General features: G+C 46.4%; 1 protein-coding gene across 14 annotated transcripts in view; it reads right to left on the bottom strand.

The window, feature by feature from the left end:
- Positions 1-25,250, bottom strand: part of CUX2 (cut like homeobox 2) — a 132,090-nt gene that overhangs the window by 103,409 nt on the left and 3,431 nt on the right. For 2 of the 14 annotated variants that reach the window (XM_072983333.2, XM_072983334.2), the window contains exon 1: positions 10,525-10,756. In XM_072983333.2, coding sequence (XP_072839434.2) covers positions 10,525-10,587 — 63 coding nt within the window. In that variant the 5' untranslated portion in view covers positions 10,588-10,756. Of the gene's footprint in view, positions 1-9,548; positions 9,718-9,912; positions 10,335-10,524; positions 10,757-19,584; positions 19,601-19,706; positions 19,775-21,313; positions 22,028-23,006; positions 23,170-25,250 lie in introns of those variants that run through there. The other 12 variants (XM_020802766.3, XM_078381806.1, XM_078381809.1 and 9 more) reach the window with 11 other exon arrangements.

Below are 25,250 nucleotides of genomic sequence, written 5' to 3'. Positions count from 1 at the left end.
GCAAGAAGAGTGGCCCTCACTGAACAGTTGCAAGCTGTCAATGGGAGGTTTTGAACCAGGGCTTCTGTGCAGCACTTAGGAGCATGACTGGCCTCCGTGTAGATTTGGGAAATTAACTTTTGTTAAAGTAATTTGTTCCAGTTATTCATTATAGTATTTTGGATTGGATTGGGTTTTTCTTTTTAAAAAAATGCTCCCCTTCTAATTCTCATTACAAAGTTAAAAATGTAATTTGGTGTGTTGCTTGTTGCTTTTAATTACTATTTGTTCCCTTATGAAACTAACGCTAACAAGTAAATGAGACTTTGACAAGTAAACCAGACTTTGACAAACTCCCGTCAGAACAAAACTACTTTGCTTACCAAGTGTGACTTGATTCCGTTCTTGTTCAAAAAAAGTAACTTGTTGCTAGTAATCCCATGGGCTGTAACTAATTATCCCTGCGTCTCACAATCTCTGTTCCTACAAACGGCAAATGGAGACCTGGGTCCCAAGGGCGCCCCCTAGACTGCAGTACCACCCCACCTGGGCCAACGACCACCTGACTCGACAGACCAATAACAGCACAGCAGAGCATATAAAGCTCTCTACTCCCTAGCGCTTCCTCCTCAGTTTGCTTTACCTATTTAAGATGCCTTGGACACCTACTCTGGCTTTCTTCCCGCGTATCTCTTTGGATCGTGACCACTACTTGACTTGCTCTGAGCAAAAACTGCTCCATGTTTCCTGCTTTGGAACTCAGATTTTGCCTGTTTCTCCCCTGCAAAGCCCTCCTGGGTTATCTGTCAGCTCCCTGACCCCAAAAGCGCTGCCTTAAACCAGAAGTCAGAAATGTTGCTTTTTCCTGGACTACAACACCCATCATCCCATAGTCAATGTATCCAATCTTCTCTGGGCAGCAACAGCCTCTTGCTTTGCCTCCTGTCCACTAAGGAAACCACACAGAAATGCCACCAACACAACACCCCTTCTCCCCAGCTGACGAGGCGTGATGGGAGCAGTAGTCCAACTCCTTGGGAGGAGGCCCTGCTGGAAAAAGGTGAGAAGAGCCGCTCCTGCCTCGTCTCAGGCGGCGTGGAACAACTGCCTCCCCCCCCCCTTTGCCTTTCCTCGACTGCAGAGAGAATCCACTCCCTTCCCCCCTCCCAGCCAACCAGCCCACATCTCTAATGGGCTGCGGTGCGCACACAATTAATTAATGGGTTTATTAATTAGGATAGAAGTCCCTCTTTGGTCTGCAATTGGGGTCATCAGTTTCTAAAGTAAGAACAGCCTGTGCTAAAGATAACCCCCCCCCAATCTTCTCCAGGCATCTCATCTGGCAGAATCTCAATTATGCAGACCACAAAAGAGAGGAAGGAAAGTAGCGGGGGGGGGGGGGGAGGAAGGGAGAGAGAGAGAGAGAGAGAGAGAGAGAGAGAGAGGGACAGAAAGGCAGAATCTGATCTGTCCCCATTGCTCACCCATCAGCTGAAGGAAGCTTCAGGAAGAAGCAACACCAAGCCTACCAAAAATCCTCTTTTTTTCTGCAACCATCTTCACAGCCTGCTCACACAGGTCTCCTTCGCTCCCGACAAGGGGTGGGCAGAAGGCGGACCTGGCTCTACTAGAAGACATTTGGACATTTTGCAAGGACTTTCCATTTTTAAAACCTTTTCAGCAACGCATCCCGAGTCCTGTGCTGCCCTGAATCTACGAGCGGGAAGCAATTCTGCTGTAAAAGCTTGCCAGCTTCTGAGTTCTCCAGAGTTCTTCATCAGGCTAGGTGGCAGAGCAAACAGCGAGGCACAGGAATTCTAAATTTGTAACATATTATATTTGCTGAAATGCCTAGGGTAACTAAAGCAGGTTTTGTATGCAAAGACGGCAGAATTTGTTACATTCCAATACTCAAAACAAATTCCCAAGCTCAGATTTCTTCTCTAAATTCGAGCGTACAGCTTTGATCGAGATTCCAGCGAAGGGATTTCAGAGCTGCTTGTAAAAAGCAAATTAAATCCTGCACTCTCCTGAATTCCCTCCCTCCGCCTCTAGAAAATCTGAACAGCGTAACAACACTCTAGCAAAAACCTGTGGTTCAGCAGCTCCGATTAAGAGACAGAGTCGGCCTTCAGAGCATAAGAAGAGCTTCGATAAAGGAGAATCCCAGAGTCTGGCAAAAAAATTATTTGGAAGTACACAGCTTCCGTTAGTCTCTCATTGGAAGTTGTAGTCCGAAGTCTCTTTGCTGCAGGCCAAAAAAAGGAACTTTTCCAAGCTCTGGGGCTAGCGATCGGAAGCTCTAACTTGTCACATTCTCATGCACAAGAATGGAAAGCCATCATATTTTTCTCCTAGCCTAGATGAGAATAATATATTTTCTCCCGTGATCTACAGGAATGATGTTAGGGAGAATGACATAACTGCACAGAATAATAATAGCTGCCGCCTCCTTTCACAGACTTTTTTTTAAAAGGAGAAGCCCCAGATGGGCTTTTCCCACCTTTTAAATCCAGCAGCTTGTCCTTTCAGGATCGCTGTGCATACTTTACAAACGGGGAAAAGGACCTCACTTTTCCACAGAGACGTTTTATGCCCATTGAGGACCTCTCGGCCAAAAAAGAGAGGACGGTCTTGATCTCATGCTAGAGGTTGACGCATCTTGTGATGTTCAGAGATGTCTCAACAAGATGTCTCAGCCTGTCCCAATGAGGGAACAGAACTGTCATTCCCATTTCATAGATGGAAAGAAAGACTGAAGGACTGAATTGTTCATGGCCATGCTGGTTGAGGATGATGGGGGCAATAGGAAGGCACAAGGTTGGAGAGTAAACTGCTCTACCTCATTCTTCATTTTAAGTGCATTACGTCCAACATGAATTTGACCAAAACTCCAGGAGGCAGTGGAAGACAGGAGGGCCTGGCGTGCTCTGGTCCATGGGGTCACGAAGAGTCGGACATGACTTAATGACTAAACAACAACAACAACCTCCCCATGTTTCCCACAGCTAACGGAACTGATAGCTTATTTACCGTCGTCATCAAAAAGATAAAGAAGAATTTTGACACTTAGTTAAATGATAGCACATTTAGATAAGTCAAGCTGTCATACCATTTAATGGATGTCTCAATGAGCTGATATGTGTTTAAAATTTATGCACTCCAGAATATCATGCAGAGATAATATTTTAATCAACAGCTCACTTTTTTTTTTAGCCTAAAACGCCAAACAATGAAAACATTCAATCAAGCCCTGACACTCTCCAGAAATCTCTGAAGCACGCAGTAGGTAGGCGTACAATTCCTTCCAAGTTTGAGAAAGGGAAAAGAAAAAAAAAAGAATGTTGAAAGCACCTGAGTTACATTAGCAGAAAAAGAGAGCAGCAATTCAGAGCAGATGAAATGAAACATCCGTGTAGCGAAACACTCTCTCTTAAAAAACACACAACAAAGAAAAACTGGGAAGCACCCTAGCTTTTATATCATGCTTTTCCTCCAGTTGGTGTACACGGTGATTCTCTTCCCTTTTTCATCATCACAACAACCTAGCAAAGCAGGTTGAGAGGGTGTGGGTCTCCGTGGACACACTGAACATGCCTCTCCTTTACTATGCTGTTCCCAGGAGAAGACAACCCAATGTCTTCAGATGTTGACACACAAGTCATCAAAGAAATGGCACTCTTAAGTTGCTAGTCCCTAGCTTTCAGAAGGTAAACTGTTTTCGCCATACACAATTTTGTTGAGCTGGCAGGACCAACTGCATAAACAAAGATCTCTTTCGTGTAAAACAATGTGTTGCTGTTTTCAATCAACAGAGTTTGCTTACTGGGAACTCTGTTGATTGAAAAAAAAACCAACACATTGTTTTACAGGAAAGAACTCTCTCACCCACAACAAGGCTAGGCCATCAGATTTAAATACCTTTGATGGGCACTCCGGGAAGATATGATTTTTAACTCAGAATGAACTTGGTACTAGCTCCATCATTCTATCTCTCCTAGCTGCTGCCTAAACTAGAAAACACAAACTGAATGCACACCATTAAAAAAAACCAGTCACGCCCATTGTTAGAAGGGATTAACCAAAACGGTTTTTAAAAAGAAAGAAGATGCTGAATACACCCTACCAGCCATAAAACAGAGTAAATTAAAGAACGGAAAAGGCAGGGGAGAAATACAAAAGGCATAGATCTGGTTACAAGAACTATTAGCAAACAGCAGAAGAAATACTGCATTACTAATATGATGCTATTAAGACTGTTTCCTAAACCTAATGAAATATGCCCAGCGTCATCTCCAAGAGAATTTTTATCTGTGCTCATTTCCGAGAGCACCTGCTGTACAAATGTGGTGATGAAACCACTCGCGGGCTATCGCGTTATCAGCATGTAATACATGTGCCACAATTTGTCAAGGTTGTCCAAACACCATCGTCCCCAAATGCTGTGTACAAACAGAAAACCTTTCTCGGGGGAATAATCTATTCTTCCAGCTTCAGGTTTCCTAGCAGTAAGGGTCCAACTACTCAGATGATGGCAAAGGAGTACCAAACGGTTTAGAAAAGAAGATTCAATAGGCCTTAAAAACACTGAGAAACATCTGCCTGACAGCACTGTTCTGGGGGAATCATCATTCAATGGGGCCTAATCCTGGGAAACTCCTTTTAGAAACTGCTTGTTAGTATTCTCTAACAAGTAATTGGACCAGGATCCAAACGACTTTCGTTGGTTATATTTTAAAATGCCAGGTTTCTGGTCTCTACTGACCACCATGTGAAAATGTGCAGGAAATGTCTACAGAAACCCCAGGCATGCTTACTCAGAAGTAAGCCCCACTGCATTCAACAGGCCCTCCCAGGTAAATCTGGTGGGGGACTGCTGCAACTGGTTTACCTCTCGGGACACGACACAGCTCTCACTTAATAAAAACCAGAACAGCTTGGGCTAAATAGCAAGCAAGGCAGAAGAAACGATCGCGCTATGACTTACTTCGAAGCAATTTTACGCCCCTTTTTGGGGCTAAACCTCAGCAAGGCAGCTTTTAAATGAAATTATGCCAGCCTGCATACATTTATGTAGCATGCAGAACTAAGCATTGCCCAGTGTAGAATTTGCATCACCAGGATATCAATGTTTAATCTGTTGTTGTTGTTTTTGATGCAATGTGGCATACAAATTGATTCTGGGTGGAGCGGCAGCACCCCTCTATCGCAGTTGGTCACATCACAGGCCTATCCCACAAAGGAGGGCCAGAGTTTGGGAAAGTTCCTTTTTTTTTTTTTTTTTTTTTTTTGAATTGCAGCTCCCAGAATCCTCCCATCTGTGCAAACTGGGGGATTCTGGGAGTTATAGCCTGCAAGAAAGCTTCTCCAAGCTCTAAGCAGGAGGCAGGACACCGACAAAGATGTTAAAGATGGGCAACTTCATGCCCCCAAAAGGACAATGCTAATTTCCACACCTACCCTTAAGGAAGGAGTCCCACCATGTACCAATCCACAAAAGCACTGCCATCTTTACAGAGGGCCCCTTCCTTAGCGAGGCAGCAATGAGGTCTCCCAACACCAACCAACCCTGCGAGACATCTCTCCCCCCCCCAATTGCTAATTCCGTCCACCCAGACAGCAGTCTCCCCACTTTGAAGACACACACGTCTGCCTCTGTAGGGTGATACACCAAGGAGTGTGCAGAATACATCACAGGCAGTCTGTAGGGGGGGCACAATAATCCCCTTTTGTCAACTCCTCACCCCACCAATGCCAACAAGGAAGAGTGGCCTGCAATCTAGAGCTGGCAGCACCTGAGATCCATTTAGGCCTCAGGACCCCAGCTGGATCGCATAATCTCCTTAAAAGATGAACGGTATTAAATTTTCAAAGCACTGATACGTTATTGAAGCATCACGAAATGGTACCTAAATTGGCTTTCTCCCTCCCTTGCACATGCGTGCGCACAGAGCACGCTGCAATTTTTAAGCTTGTTTTAATACCCGTTTAAAATTGAGTGCTTTCTTTTTCAGCCATCGCACCAGTAAGCAACTGTTTCCACGGGTTTCCGCTCAGACTCCCCAATCCACTTACACGAAGGCTGCACAGACGGTTAAAACTTTTATGAGCGATTAAGCCCTACAGTTCTGCGTCAGGGTGGAGCTAAAGAAGGGCCCACCGTTTGACCCTGCTGGCACCACCCGCCAACTCCCAGCCACACAACGAGATGCGAAGCAAGCCGAGGGACTCACAAACAGGGTAGCTGGAGATATTTTGCACCCTGAGACCAAAAAAAAACAAAAACAAGATGGACCCTCCTCCTAGTCCAAGAATAAGAGTTGATGGACCACAGCTCTATCTTCTACTTTACTGGCAACGGGACAGCATCTTCCACTGCAGCAAAGATAGGAGGCTGTGCACTTATTTTTATTTATTTACTTATTATTCGATGTATACCCCGCCCCTCTAGACAGAGTCTACTTCTACACAATTTTCTCCTCTAACACCTTGTGGCCACCTTCCCCAGCATCTGCTACCCGAGGCAACCACCTCATCGTGCCTTTGCTAGAAGCGATTTGATTGGGTTAAGAAGAAACCCTGCTGGGACTTTTTGCTGTCTTGATTGCTAAGAGAGTCAACCCACCACATTCTGGAAGGACACACCTTTGCCTATTTCCGTGGGCTTCTTTTCTCAGAACAGCCACCGCAGATAACCAACAGCCTACAAAATGGCCAGCAACTCAGTCTCATTACACCTAAATGGCAGTCACCCACCACTTCGATAAAATCCAAGCTTAGCTGCTCTCCTCCAAAGCAGTCGCTGAGCAGTCAACCCTCTTGCTACAAGCATGTGATCAGAACTTATTTATTTTATTAATTAATTATTCTGTTATGTTTATAAGTTCAAGTCTTCAGCAACAGGGAAGGTGGCTGACAAGTCTCTCCGTCTATCACCGTAATTCCCCTGGGGTTGGTATTTTCCACTCTGCCACTACCAGAGAATGGTGTCAGTACACAATTCTGAATTATTTTCTTATCCCTAATGCAAAAGGATGTCATATCCTCAGAGGAAGGAGCTTAATATCTCTCTCTGTTTTGGAGAGCTACATCCTACAGCGACCTACGCAGATATAATAAGATGTCTGCCGTTTTTGCACCCTGGGAAGTCAACCTTCTCCAGACATTTGAGAAAAGGTTGTTTTCTGATCCTTTTTTAAACGTAAGAAGAATAAGATGAGGAGCAGCTTTGAATGGTTCACCTTGTCACTACTTGTATAAGATAAATGCTGTAATGGACATTTTGCACCAGGGATGGAGAACTTTTGAACCTCCAGATGGTCAGGATTTTGATTCCCAGAAGCAACAGGTCCTATGGCCAATCGAATGGGCACTGCGGAAGAGGAATCATAAATCGGTAGGACTGGGAGTAACTCCAAAGATCAACTAGTCCAACGTCCTGACAATGCAGGAATTGACAACTGAAGCATTTACAAAGTATTTGGAGGCACAAAGCTTTCCCATCACTAGATGGGAAACAGTTTTCAGGAAACCCCAGTGTCCTCTGGATAATTGTGCACCAAGTACAGTATCTAAATGTCCCCTTCTACCATGTTCCCTTTCCAGCCTATTGGATTACAACTCCCACCATCGTCTCAGCCATCAGAGTTATCATTATGGGTATTGTGGCCCAAAACACATAGAGAGCGCCAGATCAAAGGGAGTGCAAGTGTAAAACACATGCTCTAAAATTCTCTCCCCCTAACAATGTTGTGGTTCCAGTGTCAGAAAGCCACTGTGGTTGTAATGGTTAGCATGTCAGACTGGGAACTGGGAGAGCCAGGGTGAGACACAAAACTCACCAGTGGCCTTGGACCAGTCATGCAGGCAGGGTTAGGTGGCTGAAACGGAGTCCCAGTTCCAGCGCTCTAACCCCTACACCATACTGCCCTGTTGGGATTAAAGACATTTTGGGGAAGGGAATGGTTATTGTGAGGATAAATGAGGAAAAGTAACTCATAGACACAGCAAATCAATCAGTAATAAAACACCCACGTGCCCTGAACTTTCATCCCCTACTGTTTCTCTGTCAAGCTACCCAAAGCCCACAAGATCCAGGTTTCTTACATCTGCCTTTCTCACAACAATCTTAGCAGGAAAGCTTGCCCATAATCAACAAACAGGCTTTCGCTTCAGAGGCATCCCAGCCTAGAGATCTAACACACAACACAAGAGATTATTTAAGGCCTCCCAAAAATGCCCAGTTGTGTACATGCAGAGAGAAAAAGCGTGTGAGAGCTGTCTCATGACAGGTGTCAGTCACCCTCCTTGGGCCCTGCTTCCCTGTTACAGACCATAAAGCGTAACTAAATTTAAAAAAAGGAGAGAGAGCCTAAGTTGTGCTTATGAAAAACACCAGAAATAAATTTACTTGCAACACTAAACCCCCCCTCTGGACTGAGGGGGAAGAGAGGGGAAACCATACACATAGAACCTGGAATCCAGTATATATTACACAGAAGTAATCCTGTTTTAATTTAAATAGGGCAGACTTTGAAGGGAACATTTGAAAGATTGCTGGTTTGGGCTTTTAGTTGCTGCAGTAGTTGTAAAGGAAATCAAGTTATCGGCAGGCTTCCCTGTTATGGTCTCCTCCTACAAATACTTTGACAGCTGAAAATAAAAGCAATTTCTCTCCCTCTCTCTCTTTCTGTGGCTCTCCCGTCCCATCCTGACCAGCAAATATCAAAGATCCATCTTTAAATCGCTCTATTAACTGTGGGGGGGGGGGAGCTGAGACTGGATGATGAGAGGGCTTTTTGGGATGGGGAGATATTCTGAGCCCTTTGGACAGTGAAAAGGGGGACCAGGGGGTCCTTTTTGTAGAGGCAGAAACTCTTCCCACACTTATGGAAAAGAAGGAAGAGTGGGGGTGGGAGCAGGGGAGGTTCCCAAAAGACGCTTCCCATGGGGGGGCTGGCGTGAAGGTGGAGGGACCTCTCAAATTCAGAGAGCAGAGGGAAGAGAAAGGGAGAGAAAAAAAGGGAGATCAGAAGAGAGGCAAAAGATGTCTCCGGGGAGATCGTGGTAGGCAAAAGTGAGTTTCCTTGCCTTGCCTCCACTAACTGGACTACCCCCCCTCCAGCAGACCCTTTAAATAAATACAGAAATACATCCTCAAAGTGTGTGTGTGCGGGGGGGGGGGGGGGGGCGGAAGGGCCTTCGGAAGACAAGCCATCGCCAGAGATGAGGTCATTGACAGGTATGCCGCAAATCGATTCCTCCTTTCACCCCCCCCCCCGCCACCCCGTTTAGCAATCTCTTTTGAAAAGCTCGCGTTAATTATTATTAGTGCAGTCACGAATGCCAGCCCCAACACACACGGATATCACACATACACCCGCGCCGCCGCCACCACGACCACCAAGTGGGTCGGGAGCCCATGAGGAAAAAAAAGAGAGCGGATCGGAAAGTTGAAGGGTCGGGTGGGGGGGGCCCTGCCCGGTCCAGCCTCCGCCCCATGGGGCGCTTTTGGAAAGGTCTGGGTGGCTTAGGATCACGAGGAGAAGGGACAGGATGGGGGCAGGCACCTGCTCGGAGGGAGACGTCCGTGGATGGATCTCCCTCCCCACCGCCGGTTCTCCGCTGGGTTCCCTTCTTCTCCCTCTCCTCTCCTCTTCCCCCCCCCCCGGCCCGACTCGGAGCCCCGGAGCGCCTCCGGAAGGACCGCAGGAGTTCGAGGCAACCTCAAGCGCGGAGTCCCAGCGCCGGGCGCGCCGGCTTGACGCCCACCGACCCACCCCACCCCACCCCCCGGGGCCTGATCCGGCCGCAAGCCTCGCCCGCCCGCCCGCCTCCCCCCAAAACTCAAGCTGCGGGAGTGCGTGGGGGGGGGGACAGTTAGAAAAGATCCCGAGGAGAGAAAAGAGAGCGCGACACCTCCGCGATCGTCACCTTTGCAGCCCGGATAAGTTGTGAGCCGGCGGGAGAGGAGGAGGAGGAGCAGGAGGAGGAGGAGGAAGAAGAAGAAGAGCGGTGCCGGGAGAGGGAGGAGGAGGAGGAGGAGGAGGAAGAAGAAGCAGCGGCAGCAGCGGCAGCAGCAGCTAATCCGGAGGGGATCGCCACGGGCAGAGTCCGCTCCGGTTCCGGCAGAGGAGGAGGAGGAAGAGGAAAGAGAGGAGGAGGCGGCGGCGGCGGCGGCTCCAGCCAAGGGCTGCCCGGCGGGGCGTCCATCCAGCCCGGGCGACCAGCGAGGACCCGCCGAGCGACCGATCGCCCCACCGACCCCCCTCCCCTGGCTGGCCGGGCGGCTCCTCTCGGCTGGGCTGGCGAGGCGGCTTCTGGAGGAAGAATCAATGCCCGAACCGAACAAAGAGCAGCAGCCGCGGCGGCGGCGGCGAATCAATTTCTAATACCTATCGATGGGGAGGGGGGAGGGAGGGGGAGGGCCAGCCGGCTCCTTGGCAGCGGCGGCCCCCTCTCCCCTCCTTCCTCCCTTCCTTCCTTCCTTCCCTCCCCTCCCTCTTCCCTTCCCCTCCCGCCGCCCCGCGCGTTGCGGCCACGAACCTGGAGCCGGCGGCGCTCCGATGGCTTCCAATATTGAACCATCGATCCCGCATCGGCGGCCATCTTGGAGGGGGGGGACACGGACACACACACACACGCAAGATCGAGAGAGATCGGAGCCAGGAAGCGGCGCGGCGGCGGCGGCGGCGGCCCCGGGACTGGAGAGGTCGCCGCCGCTCTGCCGGGCTCTCCTGGTGGGGGAAGCTTTCTGGGGCGCCGCCGGGTGCGTGTGTGTGTGTGTGTGTGTGCGTGTGAGTGTGTGTGTGTGAAGCGGGGGGCGGAGGAAGAGGAGGGCAGCCCAGCCCTGCCCGAGGAAGGCTCGGTGGCTCGCCCGCTCTCCTGCCTGTCCCCTCCTCCTCCTCCTCCTCCTCCTCCTCTCCCCCCCCCCCCCAATGAGGCTTTAATAATAATCAATGCCCTCCAAGCATCCCGCTCCCCTCGCCTCCCCCTCCCCGCTACTTTCCGGCTCTCCCGGCAGGCAAGGCACCGAAAGAAGACACCGATCGATCCACGGAGGGGACAGTTTTCCCAGCCAGCCTAAAAGGGATCGCAGGGGGTTTCCTCCCTCCTCTCCCCACCCCCCCCACCAATAAAAAACACAACCCGATTATAGTGGTTCTTCTGATCCTCTCCCATTTCATTCATTCCTTTTCTTTCCCGCTTCCGAACCGTTAAAATAATAATAATAATAAAAAAGGGGGGGATCCGAAAGTCTCCCCACTTGGGGCAAGCTTTCTCCGGGAGTCAGCGCCTGTTGGGAGCTTTACTCTCGAGTTTAACGTCGTTCCCGGCCGGGACGCAGAGCGAAGCCCAGGGAGGGTCTTGACTCGCGAGGAACTCGTCCCGGAGCGGGACCCGAAGCGCGCTGAGCGCCCGAGTCCGAACCGCGCCGAATCGGAGCGCTGCCCGCCTTGGGGGAGCACGGAGGATCGGGGCCACCTGGGGCGGCGGGGGGGGGGAGACGACGAGCGCCCCCCCCTTTTCTGCAATAGAGTTGGGGCGTGGGGGGGGAGTCTGATCTGCACAAACCCACTCACGTTCCCGATCCTATGCAATTTGCTGCCTAGGAGTGGCTCGGGAGAGGTGAGCGGGGGGGGGTCTACCGACGAGAGGGGCGCCTGAATGGGGGGGGGGGAAGAGAGAGGTTTTGTTTTTAACTTGGCCTGAGGCTGCCCGGAAAGCGAAGCGCTCAGCCCAGAAAGGAGGAAAGCCAGGTCACTCGTGGGCTTGGTTAGAGGGGGCGCAACCTTCTCCGGCCTCCTCGGGGAGGGGGGGCGGCGGCGGCTCTCTGGCGACCCCTCCCGGCTGTCAAAAGGAGGGCATCCGCCTTTTGGACAGCCAAGGAACCCAGAGGCAAGGGAGTCGTAAATTGGTTTTTTCGACTCCTTCTGGCACGCGTGTTTCTCACTCCCAGACTGGAAACTGTTTCGGGAGGGACTGCAATGCCCATCATCCTCAGCCACGCTGCCGGAGGTGCTGGGGCTTTCCTCACCTCCCTGACCATCCCACCTGGGCCACATTTTCCAAACGGTGCTTTTAGACATGGCCTTCTGCACCAGCTTCTGGGTGCCGGAGAACCAGAGGATGCAAGAGACCCCGAGGCTGGATCTGTTTTCGAGACCACAGCTTCCAGCTTCCTCCCCTCTCACCACCCAGTCAGGATGATTTTCATTTTAAACATCTTCATTTACTTAGCAGCATTTAAATCCTGTCTGCTAGCAATAAGTCTTGGAGAAACCTTACACGAAAGAAAAGAGCCGGTAAATGTAAAAACAATAACAACATAACACTGAAGACAGGAGCAGAACTAGCAGCATAAAACACGAAACTCGACACAGAACCAGAAAATTTGCAAGGCTTCAATTTCTTGCAGTCTATATAGATCAATGATGGTTGATAAATGAACAGACAGGAGAAAAGGAAACATTCTTAATCTGGCACCCCAAAGATCAAGGCAGTGAGTGTCTCTTTGAAGATTGGAATCTACTTCTGAACACTAAGCTGATAATATTTGCATTTTTTAAAAAATGGACTAATCAAAAATATAAAAACAAAGCAATGCAATAGTATTAGATTTTTTTTAAGAAGAAAATTTCAAGTTGGTTAATCCACTGCATTGGCAATATATCTAAGTATCTGGATTCCCTGGGGTGTTTTCTAAAATTCCAATACAATTTCTTCTGGTTAATCTCTACCAAAGTTCTCTTTCTCTCTCGATCTGTAAATCATTCTGTTTTAAAACAGAAGGATTGATTTGCTGGGTGTGGAATTTTTTTCAGTGCAGCTAAGAGAGTTAGCAAAGATCTCCTGGTATCCAGATTTCCAGAACTGACTTGATCATAATCATTATTTTCCATAGAATAAGAAAAAAAAAAAAACACCATATCTACAGGCTTCCTCTATCTAATGGGAACGAATGGCATTTCCAACCCACCATTTGAGAAATTTTGTAAACTACAGTTAAATAAAACAAAACTTTCCCCCATCTCTATTAGAATTCCTTAAACACCCCGTTCAGCTGGGTTTTGTTTTTTGTTTTTTTTAGGGGGGGGAGAGGGGAATTGGGAGAAAAAATATATTTCCCCCTCCCATGGCAGACATTATATGGGTCCCTCCCACTCTGCATTAGGCCCATTTTTCCCCTAAACATTTCAAAATCCTTCTCACAGAGGGTTATTAAACGATCTAATGGGTTTTGGTGTTGTTTTGTTTTTGCCTTCTTGAGAGTAACAGAAGCTGCTGCTTGTAAATGCCTCAACCTATTTTGGCAGGTGACTGACTTGGGCACCCTCTCGGGCTTTTGCTCGCCTCTGCAAACTTGGCTCCCTCATCCCACACCCCGGCCACAGGTTGGTTTGTGACTGGCACCCAGAATTTAAAAGCTTCCACCCGGAGTGGATATTGGGACTGTGTGGGCTGCAGATGCCCCCAGGTGGCAGCTGTAGAGTAATGCAAGCGCTGACCCATCAGGGCAAGACCTTGGCCACAAAACAGAGAGATTTTAAAAATAAAGATGCAGAGAGGGAGGTGGCTAATGGATTTGACTATACACTCTGTACATGCTCAGAAAGCTGTAATCTAGGAACTGCTCGCCCTTCAGCCACACATTTGGCTTAGCTTCAGATACGTACTTCCTGAAAGGATCTAAAAACAGGAAGGTTTTCTTGAGATTCAGAAAGATAATATTTATCTTCTCTAGTTTAATTTATTTGTTAACCAAAACCCAATATCAACAGAATGCGTTCCAAATGATCATTTAATTCAGACTGGGAACAAAAGCAGCCATCATTCTGTTGATGAGAATTCATGCATATCCAGCTATGAAATCTACTTCAATACACTCTGCCATATAAGAGTCCACCCGCTGGATGTTTTAATAACTTAAAAAACAATAACAACAACAGAATAATCATTACCGGTAAACAAACCTACCGGCTAATGTACATAAAAGCAAATTAAGTACCTACGTGAATTTGTCATATCTGTCTGAGCCTGGCTCAGCACAAATCCAGACATTTGGCCAGCTATTGATTTCTGCAAACATATATTATTTCACACGGTAAGTACCCATGGCCTGTTGTCGTTAATATATGACAGTTAAATTTAAAATGCATTAGTTTAATAAAAATGCATAAAGTAGAATAGGACTGACTGCATTCGTTTCCTTGCAAAATTCAATTTCATAAATATTAGCTCATGTTAAAATGCATTGATTTTCTAGGAAATTGGATTGGTCAAAGGGAATTTATATTTGGTCAGAATGGGAACGTATCCATTTTCTATGCACATGCGCGCACGCGCACACACACACACACACACACGTACACACATGTGGCTCAGCCTTAGTCTAATGCATTCATCCGCCTAATATGAATACATTACCCAGGACTAACAGAATGGTTTTCCAACAGAGGGTATACATGACAACCATCAGCTTGTAGAAGTGACTTCTGGACTACTGCTCCCAGAAACCCCCAGCCAGCATGGCTGTGCTAGCTGTGGATTCTGGGAACTGTAGTCCAAAAAGAATATTCTGAAGCTCTGCACAGGAGCCTAGACCACAAAAATCTTTTCCCTGAACCCAGAGCACTCTTTTTATGTCTTGCAATACTATTCTGCTCCAACCGGCTTGAAAGGCTACACAGTCTGCAATACTTTCGGTAGTCACGAGAAAAGGTTTCTTCATTCCACTCATCTGAGAAGATGTTCCAGGGAAGAGAGGCAGCAAAGTAGCCAGTGCTTGAGAACGAGGGCTGCAGGGGCTTAATTTGCTCTCAATAATACCAGCGCACAGCTGGTTACCGATTGGCTAGGGTAACTATTTGCTGTGATCCCTGATGAGCTGGGATCACCTTGGTGGCTGTTCTAAATAATGAGAAAGGAAAGCTTTGAAAAACTGCCTTTCTGCTGCATTAGGTTGGGGTAAGTGGTGGGGGAAGAGATTAGAACAAGGTGGCAAATTATAATGGTTTCAGCCCCCAATATATCCACTTTCACTCTTTCTCTCCCTCTCTTTCTCTCCCACGTGTGCAAAGCAAAAGGACAGAAAGAAGTTGTTCTGGAAGGACTACAAACCCCAGAATCCCCCTAGCCAGTGCAGCCAAGTTTAAGGAGTCAAAATCCAAAACATCTCTCTTTTGTGAGCTCTGAAGAGCCACGGCCTGTATGTGATTTGGAACTTCTTCTGTCACCTGGCCCTTTAATAGCACCAATTTTCAATATGTTCAAGCAAATCGTTACTAGAGGTATAAAGACAAGGACAGGTTCTATTGTTACTGTTCCCTGGATCTTCCCCCCTGAAGAATGCTGGGAACTGTAGTTTCAAAATGCTGGCAGTCCTACAAGAAAGGAACTTGCAGGAACTGGATTCCAAGGATTCATATGAAAAAACGGTGATCATTCAATCGATCTACCAAGTTTGGAAACGTGTGGCTGTCTTTCCCCAAATCTCTCAGCCAGCATCTGGGGCATGGCAAAAAAAGAGGATTCAGAACAGCTAAGATTTTGTGGCCTTCGTTCATTAGCTTTCTGATGACAGATACCGAAATTATAGTATACTTCCTGGAGGCAGAAACCTCTATCCCTTAAAAACAAACAAAACCTAATTTGCACTTATTAGTATGTAGCCAACCAAGGTGCAATATTTTTTTCTTCTCAACTGAGGTTTATTTGGGCCATCCGGTCAACTTCTCCCCCCCAAAAAAAGGGGGGAGCAGAGTCCTTGACAGTCAAATTGAAGCAGGGAACCCCCCCCCCATGGAGGCCTGCAGGAGATGCATGCCCCCCCTCCCCCGCAACAATGGAAAAACGGCTGTAACAGCAGGAATCCAAGTATCTTCTATGCCTTATCTGCAAAGGACTCCATGTTTTACATGAAAAAAGCTTTCCTAATTAATAGGCCAGCCCCTCTCTCTCCTTTGATAAAAATAGGAAGGAAGAAAAGATTTGATTAACCCACATTCTTTTTCTAAAAAAAAAATCCTACAGTTTTTTTTCAATTTGGTGCGAGAGGAAAAGGGAGGGGGCTCACTCTTTCTGGGGGGGGGGCTGATAACATTATTCTCTTTGCAATAATAATAATAATCATAATGAGAGAGAGAATGTGATTTATTCTTCTGTGTCACTAGAGTGGGAACTCCACTGTGGAGCCACCGACTGGAAAACCAGCAAGGTTAATTAACTTGCTGGATTGCATGTTAATTTACCCACATGAAACACAAAGCAAAAAGCACAACAGGGTCTAAAAACTCCCCAAACCTGAAAGAAAGCTACAGCATTGGGGGGGGGGTCCAATCGAAGGGAAACCAGAATTCCTGCAGGATTCCAATGCTAAACAGTTAAAGCTGTGGAGATCTCATCAGTAATCTCTCCCGTCTCCTCCTAAAAAAGCACGCTATAAGGCCCCAGCAGGGTCAACCCGGCTCTGCTAAAACGACACGGCTGCATGAAGTGGTGAAGCACTCTACTCTGGAAGCTGCCTTTCACCAAAGATGATGATCTGTCCATTTACCCAAGCACTACAGCTCTCCAGGGAAAAGAGAGGCCGTCTGGGCCTGGATGTCATCCAGCATCACCTAAGGCCATCCGCAGAGGCCTTGCTGGTACACAGCAGAATCTCAGCAACTAAGATCAAAAATCCAGCCCAGGATTTATTGCCCTTGGTGCACCTTTCTGTAACTGCAAGGTGCTGAATGAAGCCTGAACAAAGACTCTGGAGTCCCTGAATCCTTTCCTTTTCCCGTCACAGACTAGAGGTCATTTATGGCTCACAAGCACAGCACCAAAAAAAAATGGGGGGGGGGGGTTGAAATGTTCCTTCCTTCCATCCCATCCGCCCATTTCTCAACTTCCTGGAAAATGCCCCCCCCCCAGTTCCCTTGCCTGCTGCCACACTCAAGATTCTTTGGATTACATCTGACAACCAAGAAATGAGCAACAGAGCAGATGCCTAGCTGTCCAAATTACCCAGACATTATCCCTCGCCATCTGCAGGCAGAGACCTGCCAGTTATGCATTTGGATGTTTGGGTATCTTTTCTTCTCGGCTTTCCATATGCAATCATATGGTCGCGGCATCAAAGCCATCCTGTCCTAATATAATGTCTCACAGCCATCCGGTCATGCAGCAGAAAAGTGCAATCAAAATAATCAACATGCTGGATCAATGCATAGATCGACTGATAGATGGACAGATGGGTAGATAGATTGATGGATGGACGGATGCATGGATCAATAGATGGATTGATGGATCAATGGATGGGCAGATGGATGGATCGATGGATGCATGGATCAATGGATGGGCAGGTGGATGGATCAATGAATGGACTGATGGATCAATGGAAGGGCAGATGGATGGATCAACCGATCGATAAATTGATAGATTGATAGATGAGAAAACTGATCAAAACATCTCACTGCAGAAAATAAAATCCAGTAATTCCTTGAAGATTTCAGAGGTGGCAACTTTAAAAACAAGACTGCAGCCACATATGTTGTGATGGAGTTAAAATGAGGGTGTTTTTCCCCCCCTCGCACTTGGATATCGTCTTAGTTTGGCTGTTCTGGGGTGCTTCTGTGTGGGGAAGTTGAGTCCTTTTTCTCCTTGATTTCCCTGCTCTGCTGTCTTTGGCATTCAGCTAAACTCCTCAGGTTCAACCGAAAGGCCGAAGGGATCTGGCGGTGGCTTGTATGACAACTCACATTAAGCAGCTGCGTGTAACTTCCTGACATTTATAGATTTTTACCTAATGCTGGAAATTAAGGTAATTGCACCCAGGGCCAATTAATTTCTCTGAACTTTGGAGGGAAGAGAGGGAGCAAAGCCACCATGCTTGATTAAAACGGAAGGTTTCAGAGCTATCTTTACTCCTCTTTATTTACGATTTTTCCCCCTGATGACCAGGAAAGGAGGCACATCGTTTAGTTACCCCACTCCTGCCCAAACCATGTGTCTCCCAAAACAGGGCTAGGAAACCCACAAGGCATTGGGACATCCTGCACAAGCAGTCTGTTTGGTACATTTCCTTGGTTGTGTATCTTGTGTTTCACCATTGAGACTGAGGTTGTCAAAAGCATTGGAAGGCACACAGAAGTAGCTCAGGATGGCAGACAGAAAGCTGAAAGCAGAAATGTGCTTTCTTTTTCACGTCTGCTCCTTAATGAGATAATATTGCCATTTTAATTGTGGCTGGCATTTTCTTTTTGGTAGTTTTTGTGTGTGGTTATTGCAGGTTTCTAGTGGGCTGAAACAGACATAAATGGGAAATGATATCAAAAGTATGTGGCTGCTGAGTGGAGATATCTTAAAAAAATTTTAAAATGCTCGGCCTAAGCATCCTGGATGCTCATGGAGAATCCCACCCCAGTCCAGCAAAATCATCCAAGGCGTGTGCTGTGTTGTTGTATGTGTGCTGGGGAAAGGGGGAGAGAAAACGACACAGACAGAGGCTAGTTCCATTTTACAGAATGGAAAAACTGAGGCTAGGTTTTGCTGGCCTCTTTTTCTCCATCTCCTAAGGAATTTTTGCCAAAAGCAAAAAAGCAATCAGCTAGAAGCTAAAAAGCAGTGAATGGAGGTGGCATGAATGCATTTGAGATGTCTCAGGCTATTTCTAGTATATCCTGTTGCTCTAATTATACAGCTTGCTTTCTTAGAGGCCCCATCTGCCGATAGGGAAGCAATAACCTAGGACTAAGAATAGCTCCTGATTTCGGTAGCTATGGTTCTGGGACCTCGGCAGTATTTCTACAGTATCGTATGGGCATAACAGCCTTCCACAAGCTAAGGTTCTCCAGATCTGCTGGACTATAATCCTCATTGTCCCCAGACAGCATGGTCCATGGCTGTGTTGCGGAAATATAGTAAACTTGAATACTCCCACCCTCAGCTCTTTTTCTAGACGGGATGATCCTTGACTTGGGCAGAAAATATGTCAGAGATAACCCATCACTGTCAGAGAGACATAATTTGGGGATCTTTTGTGTTTAGGCAATCAAATCTCAAATGGAATCCCATGCTTAAATCCTGAAAACCAATAATAAAAGGGAGCAAGATAATTTGCAGATTACATGAGGTGAGAAAAGCTTCCTGGTGAGCACTCAGATGCTTTCAGAAGTTAAGGAATTCCCTCTTCTAATGATGGATTATTTGTAAGGTCTCTCCTCGATATAATCTTGGGACCTTAAAAATGTAGTCAAAGAAAGAAAGAATGAGAGAGAAATTTGGGGACATGAAATTGTAGAAATACAGAGGAATGTGCACTCTTCCAGTGTCTTTAGCTTTTGGCCAACAAGAGTTTAAAACACTCTCATTTGGACCAGTTTTGCTAATAGAACGGTGGTTTTAGTACTGTGGATTTTGTTTTGTGCCTCTCTTTTGTTTGTTTGTTTATGCATGCCTGTTATTTGATTGGCATACTATTAGATCTATATTTTGCATTGTTTTAATTATCTGCTGCTTAGAGAACCCCAGATTGAGAACAGCTAAAACTATAACGAACAAGTAAATGATATAAATTAAAAAATAAGTCACATGAAATTCGATAGGATCGGGGTTACTAACCTTTTCTGGAACTTTTGATGTTCTTCCATTGATGATATGCTATATTTCACCACAAGAGGGCAATCAAAGCTTATTTTCCTTTTTTTTAAAAGATGGAAGCCCAGGAAATATGCCCTGCTCACCTTTCTTTCCTTGTGTCATAGAATTAACCGGTATCTCTTGATTAGCAAGGGCCTCCTGTGACCTCAACCTATACAAAAATAATATAGAGCCTCTATCATGTATGATCATGGATGTCTATGTATAAATCTCCATCTGAGAACCGGTGTGGTGAAGGAGACAGAGGGTCAAATTAAAACTCTGGATTCAAATCTTCAATTTGGCCGCATGAACTTACTGGGGTTTATGCGGCAATGGTAAACAACTCCTCTATCATCATACATGCCTCTTAGGGGATGTTTAGCCTGGCACAGAGCAACACATTTTCTATATTGACATCTAGGTCCATATTGTGTCCTTCAAAATAAAACGTGACTCCTTTTGAATCCCAGGTAAAATCAGCAAAATGGAAGAAGGCAAAGCAATGGACAAACCAATGGAAACAAGCAGCACTATTTTAAGGAGAAAGGTGGGATAAAAATATTTTAAATAAATAAATAGAAGGCCTTCACTGTCCTTCCCAAAGCATTTGGTGTCAGGGTTTAGTGGGTCTCCCAGGGGACTAAAGGTCCCACAGTGTTGGTATCACAACCGAAAAATTCATTCCTTTTTTTTTTTTTCTGTTCCCGGGCTCCCCAGCCAGCCCTTCTGATACTGATATGTGGACACCTGAAATGAGGACAGAAGTAAAACCTGATCTGCTTCATCCAACCATGGGAAGACTGAGAGCAGAGCTTCAGAAGACGTAGTAAGAAATTTAACAGATGGCAGTCCGACAGGTCGCTTTACTGCTGTACATCGATGGTTCCCCACCTTGGGTAACCCTTTCGACTGCAATTCCCAGAAACCCCAGCTAGCAGAGTTCATGGTGAAGGCTTCTGGGAACTGCAGTCCAAGAACACTTGGGTGACCCAAGGTTGGGAACCACTGCTTTAGATGTTTAATGTTATTTGCGTCCTATCTCAAAATTACATGGGTGAATATTGTTGATACCATCCTAATTATCACTGTAACAGGGGACAGAAGCAATTTCTTGATGCAATGATCCTAGGGATCAAGTCTATCAGGATGACGTGAGAGAATCTTGTCATCAAAATCAAGGAAATGTATTTCATAATGCCATATTTCTCACAGTATCTTTCAGTCATTTGCAAAAAAGCTGAGTAACAGTTAAAAAAAAGTGGGGGAGAGTTTCTCTCGCTTTTCAGACAGTTATGATCTCATGTTGGAGAAAAGACAAGCTGTAACCTTAGATTCACAAAAGACAACGCATAAAGAAAAAGGAAGAAAAGGAAGAGAGAGAAGAAAAAAGCCAAAGCCACTTGTAAGAGACACAGCCTAGGCCATTTCAAACATGGCAGTAATTCGTTTTGTGAGACACCCTTCCCTAAAATAGTAACTGATGCAATTAAAAATAAAAATGCTGCAAAAAGACCAGACCAAGCATCCTCACAGGAGTCATGCTATACACAATGGAGCAACAAATCTCTCAAAACTTCTTGTCATAAACAAAACATCATCCGGCTCTAAAATAAATAAATATGACATAAGGCGGCAGAATTACAAGAACCACAACTTCCCCTTCTATGTCTGCTATCAGTTTAAACAAAAAAAAATGGCATGCTCTTACCATGGGAGGATATGGAGATCAGATCATTTCTTTTTGCTGTCCAGCTCCTGCTGTGCACAGGCAAAGCCTCCGGATCCTGTATCTGCTCACCTTCCTGAATAAAAGAACACTGGTTCAATCAACTTCTAGGTAGATGCCATTAATTCAGTGGTTCTACTCAGGCTGGAACAAACAAACAACTGCTTTTAGGTCAGTATTTTTAATCCAGATGTGCACTGAACAGAAAGGATCGTCTCCCATAAAGGCGGACATTTGGCCGCCTTAGGAGGATGAGCTTTGAAGGGGTAAGAAGGCTGAAGCTATACCATCAGTTTTGTAACGGACTGATATTATGGAGGGGAAGGCGCCAAAATTGCCAGTGGTGGATGTTGCTTAGAGTGTTATTTTTAAGATGAATGAGGGCAAAACTAGACAAAAACAACCTTAAGAGACACAAAATGATCTTAAGAGATGATAAATTTTATTTATTTTATTTGTTTGATTTATATCTCGCCCATCTGGTATATTCTACCACTCTGGGCGGCTATAAACCTTTTCCCATCCGGAGACCTACTCCTCTAAAACTCCCATGCCTGAGCAATCAACTTGCAAATGAAACCCCTGCTCGTCTCCTGGTGACCAATCATGAAACAGAAGCAGGTTAAGTTGCGACTTGCATTACCCAGAACTCTTTGTGGTGCTGGTGAACAAACAAACGCAGCCTCTTAAGGGACTTTTGCTTCTAAGGTCATGCTTACCATAGATAGCATGTTTTTACTCTTAAATTTGGTGACTCACTGAAGCCTTCCACAAGTGAACCATTGCAGGATATTGCTCACAGTCCCAAAGCATCAGCTTACAGCTGATCCATGATGGATGACTTTAGCATCACATTATATTTATTCATCTTACATGCGACATCCCAAGATCAGGTGGTGGGACAGGCGTCTTTAAGAGAAGTCTCGATGATCGTCCTGTCAGACCAAGAGAGACAGAGGGACTCACCGCCACCATGTTTCCCAGCTCACCACTTGAAATCTGTTCCATCCACACAACAAGCTGAAGCTGTTCAACCAACTGCACCATTTGGTATGAACAGGCCTTCCCGGAGTTTATTCTTATCCTCCCACCCTCCCACCCTCCCTCTCTCTTTGTCTTGCATGCCTGGCCTCCCATCTATTTAAATCCCTTTTTAAATGCCTTGGCTTTCCTCTCTGGAATAACTGGCATATTCTCCCTCTCTTTTGTTCCTGCCCTCTCTTGTTTCTCCTTCTGGGAAGGTGACACTGTCTGTGACATAGGAACTCCCTCTGAATGTTCCCGAAGTAGTAATGGCTTCATCTCTTTTCCAGAATGCACCCATTTGGGGCTCTTTCTTTATAGGTGCACATTGAAGACTTCTCCATTTTCATAAGCCATCAGTTCAGCCGAGTGTGCATTTGATAGATAATGTAAATATTGTATATTTAACCCCATAGAGTGATTTTATACAATTTATTTGTTCTGTTGTTGTTGTACAGCACTTTGAAATCTTCTGATCGATAAACATTTGTAGAAAAATACATAAACCAACTCAAAGCCATTGGGTTACTTATTAGCCCTGCTTGTGGGGGAATTTGGAGAATTGCTCCCCCCCCCCAACTAATTAAATTCACCCACTTTACTTCCTGGCTCTCTCTGGGTCTAGCAATGGGCTGAGGCACCGCTGTTTCACCTGTAGTGGGGTTTCTTCCTCACTCTGATCCACTCTGAAGAGCTCTTTCCATCCCGGTTTCAGCTGAAATCAAGTTATATTCCAGGATATCTGACACAGTTTGCTGGGCCTTTAAACACCTCTGCAAATTAGCATCCAGCCCATGGAGATATCCAGGAGAACAGAGATCTGCATGAGAAGTCACTGTCAGGACGTGAAAGATCATATTGGGAATGATGTTTGATTAAACTGTCCCTCACATGATTATCGTCTTTGAGCTTTTTTCTCTCATTTCAGTGCATGTGGCAGGGGAAGACAGAACAGGGAAGCGACAGAGAAAACTACAAAGAAAGGAGCTGCTTGAAAGACACAGAAAGAAAAAGAGAGAGAAGAGGAGGTGTCAAGGAAAAAAACAGGTGTCAGAAAGAGAGAGGCAGAAAGATGGGCTATTGGGGGAATTAAAGGGGGACAGAGAGAAAGGTGGCTCTCCTAGATTTTTGTCATGGCCTTAACTATCACTGGTGGCGGCGGTGTGGGTTAAACCGCAGAAGCCTCTGTGCTGCAAGGTCAGAAGACCTGCAGTCATAAGATTAAATCCATGAGACAGAGTGAACTTCCGTTGCTTGTCCCAGCTCCCGCCAACCTAGCAGTTCGAAAGCATGCAAAATGCAAGTAGATAAATAGGTACCACCACAGTGGGAAGGTAATGGCATTCTGTGTCTAGTCGCGCTGGCCACGTGACCATGGAAGATTGTCTTCAGACAAAAAGCTATCTCTATGGGTTGGAAATGGAGATGAGCACCGCCCCCTAGAGTCAGACACAACTGGACAAATTGTCAAGGGGAAACTTTATCTTTTATCTAACTATCACTGGCATGGAGCCCCCCCCCCCCGCAGGAACATAATAGCCCTAGACAGCAACACAATATCCCAACCTCCAGTTCCAGAGGTTCCTAACTGTTTTTAAAGTTAGGGGCTGTGAGTGGCTGAACATCCTGACACCCTCAGAGACCCAGCAGGCCTGGTTCAATAGAGAGGCACAAGATTCAAGATTTAAGTGAGATTGCACCCTACTCAGAAACCACCACCACCCCAGTGCCCTTTGAAAGAAAATGAACCCCATTGTTAGCATGCCTAATTATGGGCCTGCTTAGAACAAGCCTCCACAGCTGCTGGTTCGCATCAGCTCATCATTTAATCAGACGCACCGACTGCAAGCTGAGCATCCAGCGCATAGCCCTGTCAGGTGCTCCACTTCCAGATAATGAGAATACGGAAGAGAGATGGGCCTTTACAGGGAATCACTGGGTCTCGGCGGCATGGCTGATACGCAGAACCCAGCCTTAATGCTCCCATGTTCCTAGGAAAGAAGCAGGGAGGAGGGGGCGGGGGGGCCCAGCAGACTCATCCAAAAGCAGCAGCTGTTGGTACCTTCGGTCATTTTCATCATGTGCAGTGAAGACAGCTGCAACCAAGGGCGAAGATCGAGAGAGCATTGTTCCAGACATGGGTGTCACCTTCCTTCCCACCCCCTGCCTGAATCTCTTTACGCTCCGAGCCTGACAGGGAGGGGAGGAAGATGCACAGGGACGGAGTGTGCAAGCTAAAAATATAAAACACAAAGCCCAGAAAGGTTTTTTGTCCTGGGTCAGCTGAGAGCTTCTTTCTTCCAGCATTCCGCCCGCAAGAATGGCCAACAAGATGGCTGTGGAGAGCTCCCCATGACTTGAATCTTGAAATTCACCATCTCTTATTGGTTTCTTTTCACCCTCTTCTAAACTGAGGTAGACTGCCTCTGACTAGAGAGGTTCCGTTCTTACCGGATTGCTGTCTTGCATCCCTCAGTGTCTGAGTCAAAGGAGAGGATATGTTTAACACATTGCTAGAAGCGGGGCTGGCATGAGCTTATACCACCTCCTGTAGCTCGAAATGGAGCTTAATTGGAACTGCTCTCTTTGATGAAACCATGGAAGGCCATATCAAGGACGGAGTTGCACAAGGGGTACCACATGAAAGGAACATGGAAGAAGGAGTTTTGCTTCTTGAGAGGTCCTGTCCCTTTGAGCAACAAGTGTTTTGAGGCTTGTGGTTTCCATTGCACAATCCGTTGTGAAACGGTGCAGTCCAGACTAAGTTCCGTGTCACTTCACGCATGAATTGTTTACGCTAAGGGAATACGTACCTAATACGACACCTCCCTTTGTAACCAGTTCCACCTCTACCATGCCTGCTGCTCTCAAGCAACATTTGCAAGTACCAAGTTAC

The sequence above is a fragment of the Pogona vitticeps genome, chromosome 14 (assembly GCF_051106095.1).
Source record: "Pogona vitticeps strain Pit_001003342236 chromosome 14, PviZW2.1, whole genome shotgun sequence".
NCBI lineage: Eukaryota > Metazoa > Chordata > Lepidosauria > Squamata > Agamidae > Pogona > Pogona vitticeps.
This window is presented reverse-complemented; position numbering and strand designations above follow the sequence as displayed.